Raw genomic sequence first — 12,709 nt, 5'->3', positions numbered from 1 at the left:
GCATAGTCTTTGACCCAGAAATCCTACTTTTTTCTTTTTTTTTTTTTAATTTTTTTTTCCACGTTTTTATTTATTTTTGGGACAGAGAGAGACAGAGCATGAACGGGGGAGGGGCAGAGAGAGAGGGAGACACAGAATCGGAAACAGGCTCCAGGCTCTGAGCCATCAGCCCAGAGCCTGACGCGGGGCTCGAACTCACAGACCGCGAGATCGTGACCTGGCTGAAGTCGGATGCTTAACCGACTGCGCCACCCAGGCGCCCCTGGAAATCCTGCTTTTAAGAATCTATCCAATAAAAATAAAAACAACGGAGTGGAAGAATATCTATGTATCTATTGATATCAGTATTGTGCATACAAAAAACAATGGGAACAGCCTGAGAATATCCATCAGTATGGAACAGTGGAACAAATCGTAGTACATCCATGTGACCGAACGTATGCTAATAGGTAGCTCTATCAATATTGACCTGGAGAAATATGCACATCACATTACCCAAGATAAGTTGCAGGGTGATCTTTATAATATGATCTCTTTTTTTTCCCAAAGGAAAGGAAAGAAAAAGTGTGTGTGTGTGTGTGTGTGTGTGTACATGCACACACATGTGCGCATGTGCGTGTTTTGAAAGCACATGGAGAAAAGCATGGAAGAATACACATCAGTACCACCACTAGCTACTGTGCTGGTGGTAGACCGGGAGGAAGAGACAGTTAATTATTCTTTATTCAGGGCTATACTGTTTGGCATTATATCAACAAATGCTTCCAGGCAGCCACTGTATGCAATTAAAAAGAAAATCCCACCAAGTAGCATAAAGGGAGACTACAAAGGAAAATGATCCATCGTTTGGGTTTAAAGTGTTAGCGCAGAGCCCGGAGGCTGCTTCAGATTCTGTGCCTCCTTCTCTCTCTCTGCCCCTTCCCCACTCATGCTCTGTCTCTCTCTGTCTCTCAAAAATAAATCAATGTTAGGGGCGTCTGGGTGGCTCAGTCGGTTGAGCGTCCGACTTCGGCTCAGGTCATGATCTCGCGGTTCGTGAGTTCGAGCCCCGCGTCGGGCTCTGTGCTGACAGCTCGGAGCCTGGAGCCCGCTTCGGATCCTGTGTCTCCTCCTCTCTCTGCCCCTCCCCTGCTCATGCTCTGTCTCTGTCTCTCAATAATAAATAAACATTAAAAAGATTTTTTTTTAAAAATGAATAAATGTTAAAAAAAAATAATAATAAAAAATAAAGTGCTGCTCACCTCCCAGGGTAGAGGCCATTCCTCCTATTGGACATAGAAGAGGCATTGACTAAAATGTTCCCAGTAACAGTTGGACTCTGAGTCAGGTGCCTACTTTCTCTGGGCCTCGTCTACAAAATGCAGATACTAAAGTAGATGTCTGGCCCTCAGCACCACAGAAAGGCACCGTGAGAGCCCTTATCTAGGATCTGCGATTTCTCTTTGCTTCTCCCTAATAAGTTCGCCTTGAAAAGGAAGAGAGCTTGGGGCATGGGGAAGAGCACTGGACAGAGCAGGGACAGAATTTCCCAGGCTGACTCCGGGGCCACTCCAAACAGGCCTTCTCCTCTGCCCGGGGAACTGTCCTTGGTGGACACAGCTCAGAATGAAAAGGGAGGAGCAGCCCCCTGCCCTGGGGGAATCTGGCTTTACCTGACCACCAGGGAGCTCCTCCTTCCCGCACCCCTCCCTGAACCACGGCCCTGCCGGCCCAGGAAAGAGATGGAGACACTCACCGAGGACTAAGAGCTGGACACGTGACTTCGGGGTGCCTCCCAGGTCCTCCATCAGTGACACTGAGCACTCGTAGGTGCCATTGTCTTCCATAGTCAGCTGACCGATGGTGATGGAGGCATCTGAGATCTCAGCGTTGCCAGATACATTGACTCGGTCCTTGTAAAGTTCACCACCGATGAGGGTTTTTGTCGAAAACTTCCAGATGAGCACCATTTCCTGGGAGGAAGAAGAAATGGCACTCGGTCTTACCCCAAGTCTCAGCACGGAGCTTGCAGCCCGTGCTGACCACCCTCACCCACCGTTCCCAAGCCCAAAGTGCCGACACACCAACCCATCAGAACCAACAGCTCTAATACGTGGTGCCCGTTTGCGGATCCCTTTATTGTGCATGTATATTTTGGCAACGAAATATTTTATTATATTATTATATAATAAATACATAATAAATATAATATATATTTATTATATATAAGTAATATAATATAATATAATAATATAATATATTATATATATAATTATATATTATATATATAATATATATTATATATAATATATATTATTATATATATTATATTATATATATATATTATATATATATAATTATATATATTATATATATATAATATTATTATATATATTATATATATATAATATTATTATATATATTATATATTATATAATATAATAATATAATATATAATATATAATATAATAATATAATAATAAATAATATATATTATATAAATATATAATATTTATTATATAATAATACATTATTATATAATAAATATATAATAAATAAACAATATAATATTAAATATTATATTTAGCAACGAAAATTTTGGAAGAGCTGGGCAGGTAGGCCGTTCATACCGCAGGAGCACGTGGGGATAAATGGGGCCTTCTCAGACCCCCACACTGTCGCCTTTCGTACAAGTGGCAGTTCTGGCCTCTCTCTCACCCATCCAATTTCAGTCCATTGTCTGTTCTCATTCATTCAGCCAACCCATATTTATTGAGCACCTATTATGTGCCATACGTGGTGTTAGGCAGCCCCCCCTCGGCTTCCAAGCCCACTTTATTTACTTGACTCGTGCCTTTGGAACATGTTCATTCGTTGATATACTCGTTGTTTACCAAAACGAACATGACACTGGCTCAGATCACTACTTTCTAGCCAGACTGCCTCTATTCAAATTCCAGTTCTTCCACTTACCAGTTGTATGACCTTGAGCAAAATGCTGACCTCCCTGTTTCCTCCTCTATGAAATGGAGATCAAAATAATAATGCCTATTTTATACGATTTTTGTGAGGAGGACAGTAGATAATATATGCAAAGCAGTTAGGGCTTTGCCCGACATGCTAGGTTTGCTGTGAGCGCTAGACATAATTGTTCCTGAGGACCTACTAGGTGTGCCTCGCATTCAAAAATGGGTAACTCATGATTTCTGCCCTTAAAGAATAACAAGAGCGATAGGCAACCCAATGTTAACAACGCCCGATAATTAGCTATGGGATCTCAGAAGAGAGGTATTGCTTCTAAACTGGGAAATCAGGGAAGCCTTCCTGGAAGAGTTCCCGGAAGACAGTGCCTTGGACCCCGAAGGACAAAGGAGAACCGACCAGGCAAAGGGCTGGGGAGTTGGGGCGGTGCCTGTCGGAGGAAGACAGACGTATCTGGCATTTTAGGCAAACGGAGAACAACGGGGATGGTCCTCGGAGTGGGAAGCTCCGGGTCAACCCCAAGTGGTTCATAGGAAAGGAGGTGAGTGTGTAGTGAAGGGTGGGTGGGAGGTGAGCCACGGGCAGGTAGCAATGAAGATCAGACTGCTGTCTACTGAGCACGTGTTGCATGCTGGGTACTCTTCTAAGCACTTTGCATGTATTGTCTCACTTAATCCTCACAATACCCCCATGATGGAGGTATTATGATTACACCCATTTCACACATGCGGAAACCAAGGCACCGAGAGGTTAAGGACTTCTCCCAAGTTTACATGGTTAACTGAAAGGCAGGGCAGGGATTTGAACCAGATGTTCTGGCTTCAGAGCCTGAACTCTGGTGATTCTATGTTACCAGATTGCAGGCTCCGGGTATATGGGCCTGAATAGTTTGCATTTTACCCCCAAAGCATGGAGAGCCTGCGTATTTCAACCCAGGGTGGGAAATGAATTAGAAGGAGAAGGAAAGGCGGTTAGGAAATCTGCAGTTAGCAATTCAGATGACAAGTGATGGGTCTTGAGGTAAGGCTGTGCCCATGCAGATGGGAAGAATGAGTGAATTTGAGGAGCGTGAAGGGGACAGACAATGGGACTTGGGGCGTATTAAATGTATAGGGTTGGGGAGTGGCAGACGTCAAGGGTGAGAGTCTTTGGCCCGGATATTTGGGTGTGTGGTGATGTCACTTCCAAGAGAGGAAACACCTAGAGAGAGAATGGGTTTTTTAACGTTTATTTATTTTGAGGGGAGGGGCAGAGAGAGAGAGGGAGAGAATCTCGAGCAGGCTCCGTGCTCAGTGCAGAGTCTGACGTGGGGCCCCATCCCACCAACCGAGAACACGGAGATCATGACCTGAGCCCAAATTAAGAGTCAGATGCTTAACCGACTGAGCCACCCAGGTGCCCCGAGAGAGAGAATGTCCTAAGACAAACTTCATTCTGTGCTAAACGTGATGTGCCTGACGTGTTGATGGGACACGGGGGCGGGGAGCAGGGGGGCGGGGGGGAGTTCGGTAGGAGCTGGGCTCCAAGGGATGGGGGCTTGGGAGTCAGTGACCTAGATGTTGACTGAGCCGTGGGCCACATGAAGCCGCCCCAGGTAAATGAAGAAGGTGCGCCAAGTGCCGGGTTACTTCGTTCTGAAAGGTCAAGGGGAGGTCAGAGAGGTAGGAAGAAAACCCAGGATGAGACTGCCGAAAGGCCAAGGGAGGAAGATTCGAGACGGAGGTTGAAAGAGGTTGATAGTGGGAGCTGCTAGCGCGAGATGAAACCGGAGGCCAGAGGAGCACATTGAAGTCAGCCGAAGAGAAGTTGCTGGTGATGCCAGGGGCTCGGCGGAGGCAGCGGGCAGAGCACGCTGGGGAGAGACGGGAGCGTGGCCACAGTGTCAGGGGTGCCGCCGCCCGTGTCCTTTGGGGAAATTAGAAAAAGGAGGCCTAGTGTTCGGGCCGCCGCAGCCTGGGCCAGGGCACTCGAGCTGGCTAATGGAGTGCCCCCTGCCGGGCAGGGCGTCACTGTGACCGCCCCGGAGGGGACAGATAGAAGGGGCGGAGCATCAGGGCGGGAGACGAGGGACGGTCTCGGCTGTGGACCGGTCCGTGGACGCAGATCCTTCCCAGCTCGGCTCTTTTCGGCCCTGCTGGCTCTGCCCCGGACTCTTCATGCCCCAACCGCCCTTCCAATCACAGCTGTCCTGTGGCTTCTCCCTGATCACCCATCCCCTCGCCCGTGTCACAAGAATCTCCCTGAGAACACAGAGCGAATCCCTTCCTCTGCACCCCTGCTTACTCTCAAGGGGATTGCCTCAGATCCTTTCGGAGGTGAGGGATCCATCCGGAAGAGCTTTAGTGTTTAAGCACTGGGAGAGGTGCCTGGCCGACTTTGCATCTGCTTGGCTGAACCCACGTGGTGGTGAAAGAGACATCCTTCAGTTTCTCAGGCTGAAGGCAGCAGCTTCCCTCTCTAGGTTTTCCCGCTAGGATTCCGGAAATAGGATGTGTGCCCGTGGCCCATCAGCGTCCCTGGAGCCACAGACAGCAGGTGCAGCAGGCCACGATTTCCTCTCCTTTACCATCCGTCCTTCTGCTGTAGGCCCTGGGTGTCCTGGGTCACCCCTTCTCTCCTGTCAGGGAGAAAGCTAAATGCCTTCACTCTGGGTATTCCAGGGCCCTAATGCTCACCTCTGGCAGGCACGTTTGGGGAGCGGGGGACATTCAAGATACTTTTGTGATTTTTTAACCTCTCCCCCCTTTTTGTATAGGTAATGCTAAGCATGAGAAAATGAGGAAATATGGCTCTAATGTTTAACAAAGGAAGGAGAAAGAAAGACCCTAATTTCTGGGAGGGGGTCTCCGTCTATGTGGAAAAGGAGATCAGGACTGTTATCAAAAGTTTGTCTGGGGGCGCCTGGGTGGCTCAGTCGGTCAGGCATAGGACTTTGGCTCGGGTCATGATCATGCAGTTCATGAGTTCAAGCCCCTCATCGGGCTCTGTGCTGACAGCTCAGAGCCTGGAGCCCGCTTCAGATTCTGTATCTCCCTCTCTCTCTCTGCCCCTCACCTGCTCGCACTCTGTCTCTCTCTCAAAAATAAACATTAAAAAAAAAAAAAAAGTGTGCGTGATTGCCCCTGAGTTTAGGATCCAAAAAAAAAAAAAAAAAAAAAAAAAAAAATTTTTTTTTTTTTTTTTTTTTTTTTTTTTGCCACGTTGTGCCTTTCCTCCTGGATTGTAAGTGGAACACAATCCTGGTGCCCATTTATACCGTGAAGTGGATATTGTTACAAAGAACACACCAGAGGCTTTCTCACTGGTAAGCAAATAATGCCTTGTGAAGGCAGGAGAGAAACCCCTGTAGTTTTAGCAGCTGATGCTGTCTGTCTGCTGGAGAATAAATTTTGGATGTTCTTTTTTCTTCCCCCCACCCCCCAAAAATAAAATTAAAAAAATCAAATAGGTGCTCCACCTCTTAAAATTAGAGAAATGTGAATTTGATCAATAACAAGACACCTTTTTCACTTATCAACATGGCAAATATCAAACAGTCTGGAGAATGCTCTGTGTTGGAGAAGGAGGTGCCCTTGTGTTGGTGAGAGTGGACATTGCCATGACATCTAATGAGAGCCATTCGATTTTATTTATAGAAGTTTTAAATTCACATATCCTGTGACTCAAAAGTTCCATTAAAAAATTTGTTTTTATTGAGTTATTTTTGGGAGAGAGGGAGGGGCAGAGAGAGACAGGGAGAGAGAGAATCCCAAGCAGGCTCCGGGCTGTCAGTGCAGAGCCCAATGAGGGGCTCGAACTCACGAACTGTGAGCAGAAACCAAGCGTCGGACACTCAACCGACTGAGCCACCTAGGAGCCAGAAGTTCCGTTTTAAATAATTGATCCTATATGTATATAATTTAAATATACCTTCATGCTATTATATGTGTGTATATATATATCCATAGACACTCATATAGAGATATTTATTGCAGCGTTACTCGTACCAGCAAAATATAGGAAAGAAATCAAATGTCTATCGTTGGTACAAGTAGCACATTCCTAAAATGAAACACAATGCAGATGGTTAGGAAATGAGATAGATATAAATATACTGAGTATGAAAAGATCTTCATGGTACGTACTAACAGAAAAAAGCCAAGTGCAGAACGACCTGTGGGTAGTCTGTGTAAACATACATATTCATATATGTATATGTGCACATACATAAGTCTACACGTACGTTTGTATTTGTGTATGGCCTGTATTGAAGGCCACCCCCAAACTGTTAAGGGTGGTTCCCTCTGGTGAGGGGAACAGGAGACTGGGGGTTTAGGGTATGAGGTAGACAGACTTTCACTCTGGGTACCTTTTTACTGCTTCAACTTCGGTCCTATGCATGTGTTATTTATTTATATATTTACTTTTTTAATGTCACTTATTGACAAATCAGGTTCCCTAGCACACCCGGTGCTCATCCCGACAAGCGCCCTCCTCCTCCATGCCCATCACCCACTTTCCCCTCTCCCCCACGCCCCCTTAACCCTCAGTTTGTTCTCCGGATCCAAGCATCTCTTAGGGTTTGCCTCCCTCCCTCTCTGTGACTTTCCCCCCCCCCTTCCCCTCCCCCGAGGTCTTCTGTCAAGCATGTGTTATTTAGACACACACATTCACCCAGTTGAGGCTGTGGGGAAGCAGGCACTCGGGCCCTGCTGGTGGAACACAAAATGCTGCCCCGTGGGGGGCAGCTTGGTAGCCTCCGTGAAATCGTAAAAGCATTTACCCTCTCTGGGAGCGCATTCTACCTGTGCACGAACACAATGACATATGGAAATGGCTATTGCTGGTTATTGGAGGATTGTGAAGAAACAAGTGCCTATCACTGCGGGGCTGGTTAAATATTAACAGTGTCTCCACACAATGGACTCCTATGAGCTCTTGAGGAATGCGGGCGCTCTCTATTAACTGATACAGGAAGCTCTCCGGGAACGATATTAAGTGAAAAATGCAAGGGGCAGAACAGCCTGGAATATGCTGCCTATAAAATCTGGTCTCAGGGAGAGCTCTGTGCTCGTGAAAAGGAATGACGGTCTCGAATGACACAATTTAGGTCATGTGAGACTGCCCAGCAGAAGGATATTTTAGAGAAGGTCACTTTTTCATGATAAAGGACCCCTCCCCGGGGCCAACATTCACTGCTTCCTCCCGTCGGCCCAGCCTGGGTGTTAACGTTTATTCTAACATTTATTGAAAGACCCTTTAGTGCTTGTCCCCTAAGAGGTCGCGGTCAGGTAATACGCATTCCCATGACAGGAGTATTTTTTGAGGATCCTTACCGAGTGACTCCTTAGAAGCTTGTCCCATTGCACAAATCCATCTCGGTTGGAGGCAGAAGTGTGGTAGGTGCACGGAAGGGTAACGCTGTCTCCCCGGGCAGCCCGGAGAACATTCCGGGGGGTTTCCACAATGACGGCATGGGCAGTCACCCAGACTGGAAAGAAAGTGGGAAGCGGGAAGAAGTAAATGATACGGCATAGCCACTCGTTGCCCATAGGGCTTCTGAGGGAATACCCAGGGACATCCTCCCCCTGCACTCGCAGCCGGACAAGACCACACTGTGATCTTGGCCGTGGCGCACCAGCTGTTCTCCTCCAAGACTAAGGCGAAGACAAACGTGTGACTTGGTCCACCTTATACCCTTCCCGCAGCACCACAAAGTTAAATGCATTGTGCGGTAGTGTGGCAGCTAAAAGCCCAGCTTTGAGCCTCAGCCCCACCTCTTACCAGCTGCGTGAACTTTTCTCATCCATCAAGTAGAAACACGGATACTTCCTAGAGCTTCTGGGAGAACTTGATGGGATAAGACGCGTAAACAGATATATTTTTTTTTTAGTCCCCGTCACATAGACGGCTCTTGATAAATAGTCCTCACCATCTTTTTCGTTGTGATGATGATGTAGTCATTCATTGAGCACATTTTTACGCAGCGCTTAAAGGTGGTAAGGAGTTTTATAAATAAGATTAGATCAAGGTAAAGAGATAGAAGGTATTCCCCGGGGTTTGTCGGGAAAAGGTGTCCCTGGTGAGTTTATTCTACATAAGTTTATCAGGACAAGGTGAGGAAACCAGTGCGGCCACGCGAGTATGTCCCATCATGTGTGCTCATCTTACCACATGGTGGTGACTCTCCTCCGTGTCCCCTCCTCTCGGATCTGGGTGAAGCTGTGACTACAGTGTGAGTTTCACCATATGGCTCCTCAAGCTAACCTGTAAGAGGCCATAAGCTTTGCCTGGCCCTCTTGAGATGCTCACTCTGAGGACCTAAATCAACATTCCGCGAGGAAGTGAAGCGGCCACATGGAAAGAGCACGTGCAGGTATTTGGGACACGCCCCCAACGGAGGTCCCCGGGGCAGCCACCCTCACTTCCCAGCATGTAACTGAGCAAGCCCAGCCGTTGAGGGAAGCAGAACCGAACGGACCCTGCAGAACCCGCCCATAGTGAGGATTCCTGAGCAAAATACATGTTGGCATTGTTTTAAGACACTAAGTCTTGGGTGGTTTGGTTTGTAGCAATGGGTGGTTGGAGCAGAAAGCCACGTGGATACGTGTCATGAGAATTTTCTAGGCAGGAGTAAGTGTGGTCCACGCGAGGAACAGCAAGGAAGACACAAGGGTGGGAGGGGAGTGAGGAGGAGAGATGAGACAGAGAAGGGTCTTGTAGCACATATTTGGGGCTTTAGATTTTACTCTGGAGGCGTGGGAAGCCCTTGGGAGGGATTTAAGCAGAGGTAATATATGTGACATACGTTTTTTAAATTTAATTTTAAGCTGACATCCAAATTAGTTAGCATCTAGTCCAACAGTGATTTCAGGAGTAGATCCCTGAGGGCCCCTGACCCATTTAGCCCATCCCCCCTCCCACAACCCCTCCAGCAACCCTCAGTTTGTTCTCCATATTTTTGAGTCTCTTCTGTTTTGTCCCCCTCCCTGTGTTTATATGATTTTTGTTTCCCTTCCCTTATGTTCATCTGTTTTATCTCTTCAAGTCCTCATGTGAGTGAAGTCATAGGATTTTTGTCTTTCTCTGACTGCCTAATTTCACTTAGCATAATCCCCTCCAGTTCCATCCATATAGTTGCAAATGGCAAGATTTCATTCTTTTTGATTGCTGAGTAATACTCCATTATATATATATATATCTCACATTACATATATATCACATTATATATATCACATTATATATATATATCACATTATATATATATCACATTATATATATATATATCTTCTTTATCCATTCATCCATTGATGGACATTTGGGCTCTTTCCATACTTTGTCTATTGTTGATAGTGCTGCTATAAACATGGGGGTGCCTGTGTCCCTTCGAAACAGCACACCTGTATCCCTTGGGTAAATACCTAGTAGTGCCATTGCTGGGTCGGAGGGTGGTTCTGTTTTTAGTTTTTTGAGGCACCCCCATACTGTTTTCCAGAGTGGCTGCACCAGCTTGCCTTCCCATATTTGACATACATTTTTAAAGCATCATCCTGGCTGAAGTGAGGTGAAAGGAAGGAGCATACTGGGGAACAGAACGGAGGCAGGGCAAGCATTCAAGGGGCTATTTCAACAGTCCAGACGAGTGCAAATGGTGGCTTGGGCGCAGGAGGTCGTGGTGCTGGCGGTGGAGAGAAGTGATCCGCATTCGAATGGATGTAGAAAATAGAGCCAATGGGATTGGGCTGCACGTTAGATTTGCCATGTTAGACGAAAAGAGGAGGCAAGGATCCGTGCAGGATTTGGCCTGAGCAACTGGGAGGGTGGGATCGTCATTTACGGAGAAGACGCCGCAGGCTGAGGGAGGGGCAGGTTTCAGGGGGAAGCTCTGGAGTTTGTGGACATGTGAAGTGTGAGATGCTTATTAGACACCTGGGTGTTGGGGAGACGGTTGTGCAAGTCTGAAGTTCCCCCGGAGAGGTCTTTGAAGGCCAGAGGATGGGGAGGAAAACAGAGAAGAGCGCAAAGACAGGGCAGATATCCGGGACAGGGCCCTGGGGCACTCCAGTGCTTAGTGGCGGCGAAAATGAGGGGAAACCGGCAAGAGAGAAAGAGAACTGGCCGGGGGGCTAGGAAGAGAGCCAAGAGAAAGCATTTCCCAGAGGCCACGCAGGAAGCGTTTCATGAACGCAGAGGGGGCCAACCACTCCGATGCTGCCCATCTGTTGGGCCAGGGAACTGGGAACCGAGAGATGACCACTGGCTGTGGTCACATGGAGGTGACCTTGGTATGAGCAGATTCCACGGAGTGGAGAGGGATGGAGCCTGGGAAATGGGTTCAAGAGCAAACGGGAGGAGAGGAAGAGGACGGCTTTTGCCAAAAGGGAGAGAGAGGGGAGGCTCCTGTACGTCTCAGTGGGTTAAGCGGCCGACTTTGGCTCAGGTCATGATCTCACGGTCTGTGAGTTCGAGTCCCGCCTTGGGCTCTGTGCTGACAGCTCAGAGCCTGGAGACAGCTCGGAGCCTGGGGCCTGCTTCGGATTCTGTGTCTCCCCCTCTCTCTGCTCCTCCCCTACTCACGCCTCTGTCTCTCTCTCTTTCTCTCAAAAGTAAATAAACATTAAAAAAAAAAAAGGGAGAGAGAGAAAAGGGGCTGTGGGGGCTAAAAGAGTCTGTAGGGCCGAGAGAGGTTTGTGCCTTTTTAAAAATATATGTTTCGTGATTTAAACAATGTTTTTTTATACTGCAGCCTTTGTTTTCCTCTTCTATGGAATCTTTGCATCCCTACTCAGCGAGTGAGACAAAAGTGTCGGACGGGACATCTAATCTGTGATGAGAAAAGTAAGAAGTACAGAAGTTCATCTCTAGAGCCTTCCAATTATCCAGTATCTCCTTTCTATCTGCCCAGAACCCACTCCCCGAACAGCTGCCGCCCCCCTTCCTGCTGCTGCCTGAGAGCCGCCTGCCTCACGCTCAAAGGGTTCTCTCTCACCCTCACCCCCCTCAAGGTTCTCCTCAAGGCCGAGCCCTTCTATTCGTGAAGAGTATCCAACTGACTCAGCTAATTCCCCACAAGGGGTTAAAAATGGTCAGTGTTGTGTTAACCTCTCCAAGGACAGACAAAGTGGGAGAGCGAGTGCTTTCACCTCTTGGAAGGAATCAGAATCTCCTGGTGCCATCGTTTGCTGAGGAAGAAGTTTAGAGTGGGTCCACTGTCCTAAAGGGAAGGTCCAGGCTCTCCCAAGCAGAGTGGATGCCTCTCTCCTTTGTGCCACCTGCTACCCAGGAGTACCTGCCTCTTAGCACTTCTGTCTCTGTCTCATGAAAGTTTATAACACAAGTGGCAGAGTGGCCAAGGGCCCAAATGCGGGAGCCAAACTGCCCAGGCTGCCGTCCTCATTCTTTAAAAAAGTTTTTTTTTAATGTTTATTTATTTTTGAAAGAGAGAGAGAGAGACAGAGCGTGAGCGGGGAGGGGCAGAGAGAGAGAGGGAGACAGACTCTGAAGCAGGCTCCAGGCTCCGAGCTGTCAGCACAGAGCCCGACGCGGGGCTCGAACCTACGAACCGAAAGATCATGACCTGAGCCAAAGGTGGACACCTAACCGACAGAGCCACCTCGGCACCCCTCTTTTTCTGTGTGACCTTAACCAACTTAATTAACTTTTCTGTGCCTCTGTTTTCCCAGCTATGAAACCAGGATAACAGTATTTATTACCTAACTCAAGGTTGTTGGGGGGGATTGCATGGCTTACCATAGTCAGCATGCATGTC

The 12,709-nt window shown here is 47.5% G+C and overlaps 1 protein-coding gene across 1 annotated transcript in view; it reads right to left on the bottom strand.

Moving 5' to 3' along the window:
* The window catches only part of GPA33 (glycoprotein A33), a 35,779-nt gene that overhangs the window by 14,810 nt on the left and 8,260 nt on the right, over window positions 1-12,709 (bottom strand). The window contains exons 2-4 of the mRNA XM_025926230.2: window positions 8,535-8,597; window positions 8,277-8,431; window positions 1,736-1,952 (exon numbers count right to left, since the gene is read on the bottom strand). Coding sequence (XP_025782015.2) covers window positions 1,736-1,952; window positions 8,277-8,431; window positions 8,535-8,597 — 435 coding nt within the window. The remainder of the gene's footprint in view (window positions 1-1,735; window positions 1,953-8,276; window positions 8,432-8,534; window positions 8,598-12,709) is intronic.

Source organism: Puma concolor, chromosome E4 (assembly GCF_028749965.1).
Source record: "Puma concolor isolate L17-30 chromosome E4, mPumCon1.1.hap2, whole genome shotgun sequence".
NCBI classification, from domain to species: domain Eukaryota; kingdom Metazoa; phylum Chordata; class Mammalia; order Carnivora; family Felidae; genus Puma; species Puma concolor.
This window is presented reverse-complemented; position numbering and strand designations above follow the sequence as displayed.